The sequence below is a fragment of the Dermacentor silvarum genome, chromosome 2 (genome assembly GCF_013339745.2).
Source record: "Dermacentor silvarum isolate Dsil-2018 chromosome 2, BIME_Dsil_1.4, whole genome shotgun sequence".
In the NCBI taxonomy this organism is placed as follows: Eukaryota; Metazoa; Arthropoda; class Arachnida; order Ixodida; family Ixodidae; genus Dermacentor; species Dermacentor silvarum.
In genome coordinates, this window is record NC_051155.1 from 164,171,517 (window position 1) to 164,188,924 (window position 17,408).

Below are 17,408 nucleotides of genomic sequence, written 5' to 3' on the forward strand. Positions count from 1 at the left end.
TTCACAAACTGGAGAAGCTACAGAAAACCGTTGGCGAGCGCATTGCGCAGATACTCCCATGCAACCTCCACCGAGTGTTTAACATTACGCAGTGCCGTGTGCCGACTGCATGTTTTCAAACCGGCGGTGGACATTTTCGGCATCTCCTGTAGTAATTCACTGCACTTCCATAAGAAAAACTCCGAGCTTTAAGAGCACCATTTCCGACGCGCAGTTATTTTTTCGGTCACACAGTCGTGTGCCTCAAATCGCAACTCGCGGAGATTTATCCGATGGCCTTCATGTGATTAAAAAAGGCTGTGTATGGTTGCTTTGAAATTTAGAAAAATGAAGCGTAAGAAATAAAGCAGCAAGAACGTCTGGAGCTACAAGCACCGAGATTAGACAAATCCATGTACTATATAGCCATTAATTGGTATACCCGAGGAATCGCAGCGCCATATTTCCCTCTAGCGATGCTTGTGGGAAACTATGGTGTGCACCTCTTTCCATTCATAGAATCAGAGTCGGAGACAGAAGCGGCTTGCTACAACTGAGGCGGTGGCACTGCGCCGCGTAGAAAAAACTCAAGGCTGATCTAAAAAAATCTCTATTTGGCAGTTGTAAAAAAGAAAGAAAAAAGAAAGAAAAAGCGCACCCAAAGTTAACTGAAGCTATCGGCATACACTGCGCATATGAACACGTGCGTAGTGCCACACACGTTCCTTCTTGAGTATATGGTTTCCTTATAGGGTATACATTCAAAAGCAGCTAGGGCGTGTTATTTCTCAATCCCTCTAAACGTACCTTTCGAACAGCAGTTGTATCATTTTGTTTTTCATATAGTTAATACAATATATAGTTGTCTTTTTTTAAAGTACACTTTCTAACAAAAGCGTGCACGTTACAGAATGCCAGACTGCCTAAATTATACTGGAGCTTTCCGCTTTATTATGCAAACCTCAAGCTTGGCTGTCAAAACTTTAGAGAAATCAATCAATCAATCAATCAATCAATCAATCAATCAATCCATGTGTTAACACAGTGATGCACAGTCTGTTTTCCAGCAATACCGCATAGCAATGATGGTGACGGTTTTTCTGGTTGCTATTCTCTCAGACAGCCATTGTGCACCAAAAATAAAACGCGTAAATTCAGCCCGGCTTTGAAACTTCCCGATGCGAAAGGGCTCGTGGCGGCGAGAATATGCTCAAGCTAAATTCACATCTTATATACGGCTTTAAAAAAAAGCGCGAAACTACAACAGGCTGTCGACTCTCCCCTTCCCTTTTCTCTTGAAAGAAAACATAAACGCGACAAGCAATAATTGTATACAGGCGACTCAGAGCTGGCCAAAACCCCTTCTCCTCACCTTGGTACACGTAATAAAAAAATTAGGCATCTCAATTTGAGACTGGAAACGTTCCGAATTTTTCCCATGGCACTGTGCTTTGTCCAACTTCCGTGCCCGCCGACAAGCCTAAGTGCGGCTTCGCCAGAAGGACGGATCTGCATGCTGCCACGTAGCATATGAAATGACACTAAATTTCGCGAAATGCAGCGCCGAATTCAGCTCCCATTTGTTGCATCTAAATACATTTAGTTCGACAAGCAGTCAACTCTTTTTAAAGTTTTCTGCTGCAGCAGTCATTAAAAACAAAAACGAAACTATAGGCGCCAAGACCACACCAACGGGTCAATTCGCTTCTTGCTATTTCTGCAGTAAGCTCTAACGCTTCTTCTCTCCTCTTGCCTTCTGGCACTGCTACATGTCACCCCACTACTCCTCTCAAATTCTCCCTCCCCCTCCACCGTTGGGTGACTCAAGCCGCCAAGACCCAAGATCAACGATTGCTTGCTGCCTTGGTCGAATCGACATCTGGTGAACGCAGCATGCTACAGGCTCTATACACTCTCACATAATTTCATAAAGCTGCAATAAAGTTTTCTCTCTATCTCTCCTAGCTCCAATTCCTGGTTCCGGAGTTTTCTAAAATCTGCTCACAAAATTGTCCTCTTTGATTCATTTATCCGCAACACCGAGTCGAGAACGACATGGTCGAGGAACGAAAGCTGGCTGCATACGGTTGTCGCTATAGCGTCGCTAGCGTCGCGTCGCCACGAATGCCGGTCCCGATCACGACTTCAGCAACGGTTCAGCCTTCGTTTCGCTCTCGCGTCGTGACATGCGCAGTCTCTGCAGAGCTGCTGCGGCCCCCTTTTCTTCCTTTCTCCGGTCACCGACTTTTCCCCGACAAGGGGGGGGATAAGGCCGTCGCCAAGGTCGCCGCTTTGTGGACGCGGCGGAAGTCGCTGGAGAAGCTTTCGAGGTCGCCGCCCTTGCGATGCATCGCCGTGCGCATGCTGTCGCCGAGCCGGAAAACGTCGGGCGCATTGCCCGACGACGTTGGCAACGCTCGCTCGAACGATCGAGTGACGGACGCCATACGAATTGTGATACTTTCGTACCAGCCTCAACGCGTGAAAAATAGACTTGTACCGTGTAACGTGGGTATTTTGCTTATAGTCAGTGGATATCGGCTGGTTAGGCCAGCATAACCGTTCTCGGTTACAGCACGTCTCGTTTCCCTTCTGTCGTCCCTGTGTAACGTTACGCCGGCCGATCCTAGTCGTGTGTGCGGTTGCAGATCGGTGCAACGACCGGATGGCTGAGCCGCGGTGCGTGGCAGTTGGCCACAGATGTTTGCGGGACGCGGGATTGGTGGAAAAAGCTGAATTCCAGCGAAGCTATGTCAGCTCAGATTCATTTTCAATCTGTAGTATAGATCTGGCGACCTACACATGTACAGTGACCCATTAAGTTAGAAGCGTCATACACCTTCATCGTCATCAGCCAATTTATGTCCACTGCAGAATGGCTGTACGGGATTCTTTCAGTGTACCCAAGAAGGAGAGACGTAAAAGTTGATTGACCGGAGAAAAGCATTAAAAAAAGAAAGGAGAAAAGAAAAGAAAGAAGAAATAGAGAAGGAAAAAGAAAAGGAAAAGACAGTGATGTGGTTTTCATTGACTAAGGTTAATTAACTAAAACTAACCAAAATTCACAGTTTGATTGCCGATCGCTGTAGCACAATTGGTAGGGCATCGTACATGTAATGCGAAAGCTGCGAGTTTGATTCCCACCGGCGACGAGTTATCTTTTCGTCCACGGTCATTTCTCTTTTCTTAATTATTTTTATTGCGATAGCAATTATATGGACACTCAAAAGCAGATTTCTGCCGTCGCCGTCGCCGTTGCCGTCGCCGTCGCCGTGAGGTTCCGTATGACGTCATTTGGAGATGAAATCGTCGCCGCGCGCCGAACGCTGTATGTGCGAGTGAAAGGGCGCGAGGGGCGCGTCTTTCACGGGGAGTGAACGCACGGCGGAGAACAAACGCGCGTTCTGCGCCGTGCTCGCTTAAGGGCTGCAGAATTAGGCGTCTCGTTTCTCCTTTACAATCACCATATATGTAGAGCAAATGCGCCTTCTTCAGACGCGCGAGAGGCCGTGGGGGAGGGGGAAGGAAGGGACGCGACGTTTAGCTGCGGCACCAAGTGCCTATTTATATGAGAGGCTCCAGCAACAGTCACCAACGCCGCACGCATTTAGAGCTAACGCGGGCAAAACGCCGATGGCGTCGACAACAGTTCTGCGTGTTGTTGCTACCAAAGCCGCTCACCTTACTTCGTATGAGATTGCTGTGTTGCTATCGCATTCATTGCTTCGCCCTTAGGGCGAAACTGTGACATTTTTTATATTTCAATTTTAACCACAGCTGATTACCCCTATGCTTTCCTTAGCTTCATTGCCTGTTTGCTTTCATGGTCGTGATTAACAATTAATCGAACCCCTTTGTTTCTCTTCTTCTCGTTCAAAATCAACAAAATTACTGAAGCCGTGTGTAACAATGACGAAGCCTTGTCATCAATAAACTTCTAGAGATATTTTTTTCCCTCGTTTTTTTTTTCCTCCTGCCACTAAACAGCTTATGCTTCGTCCTCTATACGTAAGCATAATCTTCCGGGTGATTTTTTTTTTTTATTATTATTAAGCACAGCCATGCGGAACACATTCGACCCACTTTGTGGCACAGTCATCGCGAGGCGCGTAAGAGGCGAGCCGACGCGGAGCGGCGCCAACACCTAAAACAAGTCCGCTGCACATTCCATGTGGTCACTCTTTGAGCCCTGAATAAAATTACTTCCATTCTCTTTCCTCACCTGCATCCGGTCAGTTTTATGTAAGTCCTCTCTATTTATTTATTTATTTATTTATTTATTTATTTATTTATTTATTTATTTATTTATTTATTTATTTATTTATTTATTTATTTATTTATTTATTTATTTATTTATTTATTTATTTATTTATTAGACGCATCTGCCATGACCAGATAGCCTTTGCATATATCATAGACCATGCATATATGGTCGACTATGGGACCACCTCGCTCACAGCTATACGGCAGTTAGCATGTGTATGGCACCGGGCCTACAGGTTCTGGCTTTGCCGTCAGAGATACCATAGTGTAGGGGTCACAGGCCACGCTAACAACGATCATCATCTTTCCAAACGTGGTTTTCAACGGGAGCGTTGGCCTTCTCACACAATGTGACAGACAGCAGGATACCTATTTTTCATTCAACTAAAGTTTTACCATTCGACTCTCTTTATAAAACGAAAGTTTGCGACTGTATAAAATAGCATACCAAATTGAACAATCTCCTCCCGGCGCTGCAATCGTTCTGGCGTCGAAAGTTTGATTACGTGACATCGCTTTGACGCGGCGAAACAGCGCGTGACGATTTTGTCCCGCGATTTAGGAGGTTTATCTTATTTTGAATACTCACAATACATTGCCTCTTGTTGTTGAACAGTACTGACTGCCGTATTAGGAGACAAAAAAAAAAGTTGCTTCTGTCATCCTGGATGCTCTGTAATACTCTAATAGCTGGAATATATCCAGCCACGTTCGGGATTTGTTCTTGTATTGGTCGGATTGTTCGTGTAGAGTGCAGCGACAAGACCTGGCCCATGCAAAAGTAAACTGGTCAGATATTTCTTTTGACAGCTTGGTATTTTGTTATCACTAAACTTGTTCTCAATGACTGTCAAAAATTGTTGTCAATGAGTGTTAGCTTTCAAGGCCGGATGGGTTACAACTGGCGATAACGTTTGCCGCAGTGAAGGGGGAGGGAGGGGGGGGGGGGGGTGGAATAGAACACAACATTATCTGACTTTTTTGTTGTTGTTGTTGTTAATCAGCAACTCAAATAAGGACTGATTTGACTAATGCATCATATAAATAGGAAATTACGTAAGTGTTGCACATAAAACAAAAAGAAACAAGAGAAGTAGCAGAGCTTGAGTGCCCAAGCCCTAGAGAATAGATCGAATTACGGTTGAATTGTCGAAATGGATCAACAGACGGCAAAATAAGTGGCATACTAAATTAAGACAGTGTAAAGATTGATCAAGTAGTAAACGGTGACTGAGGCGCGATGTCAGAGAGACGGAGACATGATATAGTCCATACTCCGGGCCCATATACTGTACGTCTATAGTCATTTCCTCAGGCACGGCCATCCTACCGGAGAACGGAACGCTCTCGGTCGCCGTGCCAAAAAGTATTGCTCGTACTTCGCAAAAAGTTGTCGCAGTTTCACCTGAAAGGCGAAGCATCAATTGCGATAGCAAATTTGTAGAGAGCTATACGGAGTAATGATAGTAGCTTTATCAGCTGTATAAACTTGGACATGCAGCAGCACCGGCAACACACAGAACTGTTGTCGACGCCGTCGGCGTTTTGCCCGCGTTCGCAGAAAATGCGTGCGGCGTTGGTGACTGTTGCCGGAGCCTCTGATATAAATAGGCACTTGGTGCCGCAGCTAAACGTCGCCTCCCTTCCCTCCCCATCCACCCCACGGCCTTTCGTGCGTCCGAAGAAGGCGCGTTTGCTCTACATATATGGTGATTGTAAAGGAGGAAAGAGACGCCTACTTCTGCAGCCCTTAACGCACGGCGCAGAACGCGCGTTTGTTCTCCGCCATGGGTTCACTCCCCGTAAAAGCGCGCGTCCCTCGCACCCTTTCACTCGCACATACAGCGTTCGGCGGCGCGCGGCGACGATTTCATCTCCATTGACGTCATACAGAACCTCACGGCGACGGCGACGGCGACGGCGACGGCGACGGCAACGGCGACGGCGACGCCGACGGCAGAAATCTGCTTTGGAGTGTCCATATAATTGCTATCGCAATAAAAGTATGGCATTGAAGTGGAAGCACAACGCGTTTTGGGCATAGGGGCCGCACCGCGGCGGAGTCGCTTTCATACTTCGCGCGCGCAGACGGGCCGCCGCTTTTCCCTCTTTCTTTGCTCCGAGGGCCCCGTGCAGCAGCGGCATAGGTACTGCTGTCCGCCCCCAAACGGACCAGGGGCTCATCCGATTGGCCTGTTTGGCCGGGAACGTACGTTCCTTCTGTCCTGGCGGCTCGAGCCGACCTGGGGCGCGAAGAGAAGCTCTCGGACGGCGAAACAGTTCTCCCGGTCACCCCTTTTTGCTGGCCGGCCTGGTCGAAGGTCATCGACCGGAAGCGGGTTCACACCTGCGCTGCCCCATTCAAGAGCGCAATCATTCGAACGCACGTAGTCCGGCGCGACATGTTGATTTGCATTAAAGCATCGTGTGCCCAATCTCGAGCATGCAGTCTCCAGCGTCCACCGCCATAGCACGCCACGTAGCTCCACACTCCAGTGCCTCATCAGTTTGCTGCAGGGTATACAGGCCACTGAAGGTTTCGCTGAACGACCAACGCGACGTGCATGCAGAAAAGAACACGAGCGCGAACGCTTAGGTCAGACTGGCACCGGCTCCCGGGTCCTTCTCCTTTGCACCCGACAGGGCGTTAGCACGCGTGACGACAGCTGGCTTCTGCGACAACTACTTCACGTGCTGCCAGTTCAAGCCCGTGGACCTACAGCTTCTCTTCCAGGAGCGAACCAAGGGTGCCGAGATTGCCCATCTGTGGAGCGAACACAACGTTTTTCCCCTCTATATGTTATCCATGGCGCTGCGCGCGAAAACGTTCAGCCTTGTCAAAATTTACTGTGCTAAGCTTTCTTTTTCAAAATATCAGGTGTGTAAATGTGTGCCCTCCATTCGCCATATTGTGTCGTCACGAACATATTATTAATGACCTTGATGTGCGTCGAGCGGCCCTGCTAGTTCTAATTGTTATAGGTGAACTGATCATAACGAGTCAGGTTCTCACGAACAACACGACAACGACCTGGTAATGACGTCAGGGACAAGACAGCCTTGATGTGCATCGAGCGGCCCTGCTAGTTGTTATAGGTTATAGGCCTTGCTAGTTTTAATTGTTATAGGTGAACTGATCATAACGAGTCAGGTTCTCACGAACAACACGACAACGACCTGGTAATGACGTCAGGGACAAGACAGCCTTGATGTGCATCGAGTGGCCCTGGTAGTTGTTATAGGTTATAGGCCTTGCTAGTTTTAATTGTTATAGGTGAACTGATCATAACGAGTCAGGTTCTCACGAACAACACGACAAAGACCTGGTAATGACGTCAGGGACAAAACAGTCGCCGCTGTCGGAGTTTAGGTGGGTCCCCAGTCGTGGTGTCACCATTTGTTTCGACTCGTTACGTGTTGTGTGTGTGCCGCCAACTGTGGCCATATTGCCAGGAACAACAGTTGTTCATGTGAAAATGAAAACGGTCGGTGAGGCTTGGTTGTGTAAGCCACGTAAGCCACGTAAGCTTGAAAGTTCAAAGCGTTGTAAAGCAGCGATGCCCAGCATCGCAAATGCAATCTGTTTGTGAAACATACTCGATGCATGCAGTGTTTATAATTTACACTAACTCTGCAACGCAGGTGAATCTGGTCACACAGTAGGGAAAACAGATTTAAAAACAGCGCAACGGCGGTGGCCCGGGAAAAACTATCCGAAGAATTATAACATTTGAGAACCCTCTCAAATTACGGGTGCTGATAATTCAAGGTGGAGCAGACGCCCTTTTACACGTAGAAAGGGTAATTCAAGATTACTAATACATTCTACGAAGCTAGTAAGTAGTGCTACAAGTTAGAATAAGCATTGTGATCGCGAATAAGGTGTCATTAGGCGCTGACAACTTGTCGAGCGGTTTTTCTCAATAACCTCCTCCAGCGTATGCGATTAAAGTAGGTTATAAAAAATATATTCCCAGTATCCTCTATTTTCTAAATCATGTGGACACAGCTAGAATATAGTCTCCACGCTGCCTGGACATGTGGTGTCACCTGCAAACATTTTACGCTCTCCACATGCTGCGCATCGCTCACTACAGAATAATCGTGAACAATTTATTGAAACACTAACTCATGAAACACCTATCTAAACTACAAACTACCAGGCCTAAGGCAAGTTAAGCACCCGCCGCCCCTGCTTAAAAAATAAATAATTTATGCGCATCCACGGCAGTCGCCAAAGAAGCACGCGTGAGAGCAGTCAGTCGAAGACGCCCATGCCTTTCCAGAGCAGGTTCATGGGCGTGTCGACGGTTCTCTGGAAGAACTTGTTGTTCATGCGGCGCGACTGCTCGCCCGTGAAGAAGTTCTTCCACTGGCCAATCACGCCCTCCCGGACGAAGAACTTCCTCTTGGGCATGACCGAGGCGTACTCGCGCGCCTTGAGCTTCATGAAGAGGATGTTGGTCAGGCGCAGCAGGGACTGCAGCTTGTTCTGATCCTGGATGAACTCGTTGGCGACACCGCCCAGGAACTTGGCGATGATCTGCACGTGCTCCTTGGGCTCCTTCTTCATCGTCTCGAAGACGAGGAACAGTATGTTGGGCTCGTTCTTGTAGCTCCACCAGGGCAGCAGGTGGTCGAAGTAGTCGTTGTACTCCATCTCGCCCCGGATGAAGCACTCGAAGACGTCCTCGAACGTCCCGTTCTGGAACTGATAGTCGTCGGGGTACGTCTTCATGATGTGGTAGATGGACACGATACAGTCCTTGACGTTGCGGGCGATGTAGATGTACTTGGCCGAAGGATTGTAGGCTATGCCATTGAACGGCAGGTGCGTCTTGATGATGCGCGGAGCCCGGTAAGAGTCGACCTGCAGATCAAGCGGGACCTATATAATGACAGGCTGTGCGGTACACCCTTTTCAATTAATGCATTTTCCATAGTGCACTGGTCAATCTCAACCGACTGAAAAGGAACACCGAAACGAGTACATTGCTAGGGCAATATACTGACCCGCTAACTCGTTCCTTAGTCTCCTGAATCTGTTTGCGTGGTATATGACCCACCAGTCACAACTATGCTCCTTGCAGACATTTCTTTGTTAGCTTCGAGGATGCGCAAATGCTGTTCCTCGTGGTTAAAGACATAATGAACGATGCGAAACAACATTAGCGTAATTGCTATCAGCTACGCACAAACGTGTCATTTGTTTAGAATTGTTGCCTTATCGGTCCTTGCCAAATCGCCAGTCATCATGGTAATACAGTTCGCAAAGGTTTTAACATGACGATTTTCATTACACCCCAAAAAAATGTCATTCACTATCCTTTTGATGGTGGCGGTAATGTTGATGATGATGATTAGTGGGGTTTAATGGCGCAAGGGCCAGATATGGCCAAAGAGCGCCATACACATGGTAATGAGTTTCCGATGAGTTGTTTATGAAATAGAGGAATGTACTGTGAATGGTGTATGTTAAGTGGCTGTAAATAGGCCTAAAATCAGTCGCTGTAACTTGCGTAAAATATATAACTATTAAAATGATGACAGTGACTAGAGATGTGGGAAATGACCATGGATGGCGGTAATGTTATTGGAAGCGGTACCACCAAAGAATCCGGCAGAGTGCTGCTTTGTGCTATTTCGAGACAAGTGCGCCCTCATATCATCATGGCTTTAAACATTATTTTTGGCTTTGAAGCATACGTTGGGGCTTATTGTCTCAGATGATTCCCTTCATCGCGCTCGACCTCTTATGTATGCGCCTTACTCTCAGTGAGCTGACACACACACACACACACACACACACACACACACACACACACACACACACACACACACACACACACACACACACACACACACACACACACACACACACACACACACACACACACACACACACACACACACACACACACACACACACACACACACACACACACACACTCTCACACACACACACACACACACACACACACACACACACACACACACACACACACACACACACGCACGCGCACACGTTCACGCACACGTTCACGCTCACGTACACGTATACCTGGTTCCCTTCAGCCTCGAGGTAGCAGACCTCCCTGGTGAGCGACTCGGCGATCTTTCCGAGGTGGCCGTTGTTAAGCAGCAGGTGGACGATCTGCACGACCCAGGAGCTGCCGCAGCCGGGATACGAGTCGATCACGATGTCCGTGGTTAGCGGGTCGAAGTTGAGCGAGAAGATGATGCTCTCCTGCGTCAGCGCGGGCGACAGCCGGATGCCCTCCACGTAGAGAAACTTGGGCTTCTTGGTCACTTGCGAGAAGCCCAGTCGGTTGCCGGACTGCGACGTACACAAAGACATTGCCGACTTTCGGCGACCAAGTTTCATAACAACGCGACAATTTGGCACAGTAGTTGAGATTCATGCCATAAAGTAGCGATGCTCGTTTTCATAACCATGCTTCGTCTGCGGACAGAGTATCAAAGTGTTTGTTTCTTTCTTTCGATTTCGCTGAACTATTACAGTGGAAATGAAGAAGCGTCGACAGTTTATCATTATGTTTTTTTTTCTATAGCCACCCAAATCGTACCTGCAATTACAATTACCAGCAGAATCCGTAATCTCTAGCGTTACTGCACAAATGACCGCCAAACTAGCAGCTTAATTCACAACACCTTACTTATGACCTTACTTATTTAGAACAGCATGACAATATGCAGTCGGCGTTCGGTATCCGCAGCCCGCAAATAATCCACAGCGCGCTGAAGACATGCGTTTAGGAAAGGGCAGCGTTTCGCTGCAAAGTTAGTAGTACCAGAGTCCTTCCATATTTTCCACAGTCCGTCCACATAGAAGGACTCTGGTTATACGAAGCGAACATTCATCTGCGTGTAGTCTCGACTCGCAAAACGCGCGCAAGAATTTCTCCACTCGGCGTCCTATTGGCAGAAGACAAGAAACTGCTGTTGTGATGTTAGATCTGTCGGTAATTTATTCCAAAGCTGTGATACAGCATATGAAAAGGGAAATGAGCCATAATTAATACGAACGTTCGGCACAACTAGTATTTTCGGGTTGATTGATCGTAGCGGGTATGCAATATTCAGAGAAGCAATTTTTACAGAAAGGCAAAAAATAATAGTGTGCATAATTTTGCAAAGCAAAGCAAGGACATGGTAATTAATGAATGCAAACTTTTACGGGTAGCTTCTTAAGCATGGGGTACACTGTACAATAATTTACACCCCTAAAAATTAAAAAGGGTGTAAATGTGTCTATAACTCACACCCATCGGGTGTTACTTATATAAATTACACCCTAAGGGTGTGACTTATAGACACATTTACACCCTTTTTCCCTTTTAGGGGTGTAAATTATTTTACAGTGTACGCGAATCTAACCGAGTCTATTCTTTTTAAGTAGAGCATAGCTCGAAGCGCAGTATATCGTGCAACATTACCGGGCAATATAAGGTGGTGGGGTACGTGAGTCCATAAATGGTAACTGCGTATGTAATATGCGAGTGTATGAAGCTGAAATAGAGTACGAAGTGTGTGCAACGGAAAAATTATGGCGTAATTTACAAGGTATATTGGGATTTGCTTGTAGACAGCGAGTGTGGTTTCGTGGATGTGTTTATGCCATTGTAGTTGGCTGTCAAGGTAAACTCCTAAAATTTCGTCTCGTTAACATTTTGCAAGGGCCAGCTGTTAGAATTTAGAGATTTAGTGTTCGTTAATCGGGTATTTTTCGCAGCGAGTACTTTCGGGTATTTTTCGCTGCGTTATATAAGTCCAGCCAGCTCAACAGTTTTTGCAGAACATCATTACCTCTTTTGTAAAGTTCTGTTTCCGTTTCGGCTGCTAAGAAAATATTAGTATCGTCTGCATATAAGATTAAGTCCTCTGAGAGATAGTCGGGTAAATCGTTGATATACGCCAGAAAAAAGAAATGGCATAATATGGATCTCATGGGGTATTCCACCGTTAGTTTTTACTCATGAAAACGTCATGTTATTAACCGCCACATAATGCAGACAAGTTTTCGCGAATGTTTGCTAATGACGCTTAAGGGTGCGCCACGAATACCGTATTGTCACGTTCTGGGAGAATAGCCGACTTGAAGCGTTGAGTCCGAGTCTCTGACCGCCAGCTGGTCAAACGGAAAAGCTCAACCACCCGCGCGTGGACCGCGGGGTCTTCAGGCTCATTCACACCGGCGACTAGAGGAGGTCGCGCGACCATTTGCGACTCGCGAACAAAAAGCGACCGAAGGCGACTGATGTTCACACCGGCAAGCCCGGCTGAGCGCGACCTGCAAGTCGCAATCCCGGACATTCTCGTTCTTCAGCGAGAATTCCAGAGATCTACGCAGTTAGCGCGCACTTCGCTGGCACTGTGTAAATTGGTTTCGCGTTTCGGCAACAGCCATGTATTGTGATTCGAGCGATGGCTGGATTTTGATTCGAGCGAACAGGAAGACGTCGTCCCTGTGCTGATGTGCTCCGCCGTGGTGTCAGCTGTGGCAGCGCGGAAGCCTCCGAAGAAACACGACGCTCGTGGGTGCGCCCGTGCCTCCGCTCGCGTGAAGTGGCCGGCCACGCAATCCGCCTCCTGCCCGAACTTTGTGCTCATGACAACGAGTATTATCGAGAGCAACTTGTAATTTCTAGTTCGCATTGCATGAGATTCGGTGCATAATATTAAAGCAAAGCTATTCACCTTTCGGTGGCGTGCTCATCCACCGAACGGCACCTGGAAAAGGGGGCTTGTGTTTGTTGTGCTTTCTTTTGCTGCTGTTTAGCTTCCAGTGAATGCGACCGCGTACATTCGACACGTTGCGTGCAACTGCTGCGTCCCAGCATCACAAGGCAAGACAATAATTACCGGTCTGCAGTCTATGGTGGCGTGGACATTGCATTTGGCGTGGAGGACGCCGGATAAAAACACATAACATCACTTTCGACATGGCGCTGATTGGTTGAGCAGCTTTCCGACCATGGTCGCGCGACTGAAAAATCGAGCAGCGAGTGACTGGCCCATAATAGTCGCTTTTCGAGAAAAGCGACCATTTGCGACTGGTCGCTTTGTGACCAACTTGGTCGTGAAACCACTGTCATTCGCGGGTGTGAATGAGCCTTAATTATGTGGCACCTGTTGCAAGGTGTGACAATATTTCTCAAGTTTTTTCCAGCAATATATTGTGATTAAGAATATATAAAACCTTAGTTATGTCCATAAAACACCCATAGTTAATAAATTTCTTTCAAAGTTTGCTTTTGTTTATTCAATGGTGTTAATTCACGCAGTTTCTTTCGACTTTCCTCTTATATATCCGCACTTCTCTTTCGCGTAAATTGTGTATTACGAACAACGTTTTTAAACCAGTTAGCAGTACTTTCTCAAAAATTTTGGATATTGGACGGTAATTCGACATTTCCATCTTATCTCGTGTTTATACCCTGGTACAACCTTGGAAATCGTAAGTTGCGCCGGAAACGTGCCACATATGCAAATAGAGCAATGTTTCAGCAAGGACACGGAAATGGAGTCTAGACTAGTTGATGAAGTATTTAAAGGAGATATTACGTTATTGACCTCCTGTGGGTCACTAGGTTGAAGAAAGAACTAGGACTGATAGTTAACAATGCGGTGTCCGAATGTGCATTGCTCGTAGTCAGAGTAGATGTCATTGTTGCAAAGTAACTGTTGATGCTTTCAGCAATTACAGAAGGGTCACCTGCTGTTGTGCCATTTACAGAAATACCGCCGACTGATTCTATTACACGTGCTCATGGCAATATTTATAACTTTCAATGTTTCTTTGCAGTTACCATGCGCTTGCTTAATTTTTTGGGTCTAAATAATTTCGTTTAGAAATTCTGATGAGGTTTTCGAGCTTTTTTTTTTTTTTACATGTCTTACACTTGTTCTCTAAACTGACGTTTTGCAACTTTCGCTTTAGTTTATTAAGCATGCTGTCTTTGCGAACTAATGACCTGAGAATGTCGGTTTTTAGACAAGGTTGGCGCCTCACGTTTCTCTTAGTAACTTTTGGAACACTCTCACCGAATTCCCTACATCTACTAAATATTTTGATGAACTCATATTTATTAGCGGTTGTCAGAGATGAGAGTACGCAGGGTGCCAATTATTTTTAAATGTCATATCGGTATATAACACGAATCTGCGAAGGACTTGTGTTACTACTGGATGGGATTGTTGCGAAAGCAGGAAGGTTTTTCGCGCCCACGAACAGTCCAAAAGCAAGTTTGGATTTGTTGTCTGCTATCTGCGTTTCGCTGTCAGCAAAATTTTTCTTCAACGACTTTTAGAAGCTGCTTATCATCCGCATAATTAAACATCTGGCTGGAGTCACATACACACACACACACACAAAAAAAAGGAGTAGTTATAAAAGCCGCAGGAAACGAGTGTATTATATCCAGCGACACGTCTCGCCTAATTATTCGCTGTCTATTCTGGCTAACCTGGCTCGTAATTATAAAAAGAAGTGAACGCGTGCGAGATTATCAATTGCAGAAACCGCTATGCCAGGAGTCGCCCGTAAGAGCAGTGTCAACGTCCGTGCACATAAGAAGAAATTTGTGCCCAATCGACCATTACATCGCCCGCTCCCTCGCGAAACCACTGAGAGGATTGACCGCAAACCAGAACAGTCCATCTACTCACCATCGGCAAGCAACCCATCGTGGTTTCCTCAGCTGCGCTCAACCGTCCGAACAAGATCCCTGGGAGCGGTAGCTCGCGCTTCGCGAGACCTCAAACTTCTTCTTCTGTCCTCGAGAATAAGACAGACGTGCATAAGCCACTTGCTCATCATTTTCATTCACGACGGTGGCTTCTCAATGTAGCTCTGCGTTCTTGAAAACTGGATTAGAGATAATTTTTTTAATTTTATTGTGAGATAAGCAGATAGGCCGGCCGAAGGAACTTTGTCTCTGGCCTGCTGCTGCACACGTAGAGGAGGGAAAGAAACGAAAAAAAAAATAGAGAGAGAGAGAGAGCCCTTGCAGAAGTAATGCATGGTGTTCAGTTACATCTCAACAGGCATTTCTTGAAATAGAAAGCAATAGAAAGTCAATAGACACGCAACACTAGATATATGCTGATTCTTGTAGGGGTACGGTTGACGTCAAAAGTATACAGTGTACAGTGAACGAAGTACCCGTGCGATGTACATACCTGTCCTGCGCACAGCACAGTTCACAACGCACTGGCGCGGGCGAAGTGATGCTATAGAGGCTGGAGGTGAAATCGCTGTCTGTTAAAAATGTCAGGAGCTATCTTGTCTGCAGTGCACTTCGGGGTTTTGTTCATGTCTCCAAGATTTTTCTCTCCAAATAACGTCTGTCGTCCAGACAAGACGATGTAGCAGTAAGTGTGCGACATTCTGTTCTATAATAAGGGTACACGAACGACGTACACACTTCCAACCGTTTATTTATGGACCGTGAAAAGAACATTACCTCGCTCAATTGCGTTCGAATGCCTGCTCAATTACGACGAACACCTGAACCATATAAAAGTTGAACAGGTGGGCGTGTGTGTCCACACTCGTTTTGCTTGCTGTGCAAAATAACTAAACCACACGGAGTATAGAATGCACACATGCCTGTGCTTCTGTCCGGTGTACTTCAGCGCCTATTTTGTGTGCTTCCATCTCGTTCGCTTACGTCCTATTTGCGCTGCAAGCAACAACCTGCACTATGGGTCTCTTCGAGGAGCTTGCTTTCAAGAAGTCAATTATAGTTTGCGTATGCAGCGTCAAGGACAGTCCGGACTTGGGATTCGCAGAGACGGCAGAAGTGGCAGAATTGGCCGTCGGGGTTTCCGAATGGTCTGCCTTTCAAGTGCTCTTCTCTTTCCCTTATTTTCCCCTCCTCTTCAAGCAAGCGGGTGTGGTTTTCCTTTCAGAAGACGATTGCTAGGCTGTTTCTCTTTATCTCTCTGTGGCGCTTGTATGTTTCCTTGATTAATAATAAGTACTGACTGAAGTACTGAAATGCTACTAGCATCGGTGATATGGTTAGAACTGATGTATTCAGCATGATATCGCCGATGGTCAATAAGTTGGTACGCGCCTCATCTTGCTCAGCAACGTGCAACCAAAACAATTGTTCGGAAAGCAAAATATGGACGAAGATTTATGTAAGCGAAAATTATCTTGAGGTTACAGAGGAAAGCAGCAACAGTTCCTCGGCGTCAGGTGGGTTTCCTTTATAAGTTCTCGCTATAATTTGAAGCAGCTGCTGATTTTCTCTTGCAGCAACATGCTGCGCGAACCACTCATCTGAAACTGATCGCGTTCTTATAAGCTCGGTTATTTTTAGCGAGGGCTGTCTTCCTCTTTGCCTATGCTTGCCACCGAATTAAAGCACACGGAGCTCTTGGAAGTTTTCTAGAGACATGGACAGTGGACTTTGACACTAATTTGATTCCAGCGTTTATTATTTAATGCTAATTGTTGTTTTTCAATTCTTGTCATGCTGCTTTTCATAAGAGTTTGCCTCTGCGCTTAGCATATTTATTGGGTTCTTATTTTGCATCGTTTACGGACCCACTCTCGTACGTTAAAGCGTACAAGTTGTATTGCCGTTCGCCGGGAGCTTGTAATGTTCGCAGCACCGAATACTTTAGCACTCTTTTGTGTAGTCTTCCGGACTTTCATGGCGCGCATTTTGGTTACTCGATATCAATCTTGCTGCGTGTCCTTGAGCGAGTCTTGCACACGGCGATTCAATGCATTTATGAGCACTGATTCTGTTTCTCGATTTTTTTTTTTTCATTCCAAATAATTTCTACTATTACTCGTAGGAGTTCAGTCCTTGGACGCTATAACGTAAAGCTATTCCATACTGTTTCTATTTCACTTCTGCAATCAGTCTTCCAATCAGCCTTCCAATCAGCCTTCCGACCAGCCTTCAGCGCACGTGCTCCTCACCACTTTCAGCCAATTATATAAGAAAAACCACTCGATGTATGCAATGCTATTCGCTTCGAAAGCAAACAAAAGTGACCTCCTGTAAACAAGGAGAGCGTTTGATTCGGCTCTTCAAAACAACTCTGCGAGTTGACGCAATATGCTTGCGCGTCGGTGGTTACGTAAGTTTGACTTCAGAAGATTGAAAAAAAAAAAGAAAAGCACA

General features: G+C 46.3%; 1 protein-coding gene across 2 annotated transcripts; it reads right to left on the reverse strand.

Moving 5' to 3' along the window:
• Nucleotides 1-8,387: 8,387 nt before the first annotated feature.
• On the reverse strand, nt 8,388-15,816 carry LOC119440531 (sulfotransferase ssu-1). Of its 2 annotated transcripts, XM_037705431.2 has the most exons (3): nt 14,932-15,236; nt 10,304-10,579; nt 8,388-9,112 (listed from the first exon to the last, which is right to left on the reverse strand). In XM_037705431.2, the coding sequence occupies exons 1-3, from the start codon at nt 14,947-14,949 to the stop codon at nt 8,501-8,503; spliced, it is 906 nt and encodes a 301-aa protein (XP_037561359.1). In that variant the 5' UTR covers nt 14,950-15,236; the 3' UTR covers nt 8,388-8,500. The 2 variants fall into 2 exon arrangements, 1 of the variants encoding a protein (XP_037561359.1); XR_007465831.1 differs by lacking the exons at nt 8,388-9,112; nt 14,932-15,236 and adding an exon at nt 15,445-15,816 and having other exon boundaries at nt 10,455-10,579.
• Between the last annotated feature and the right edge of the window lie 1,592 nt (nt 15,817-17,408).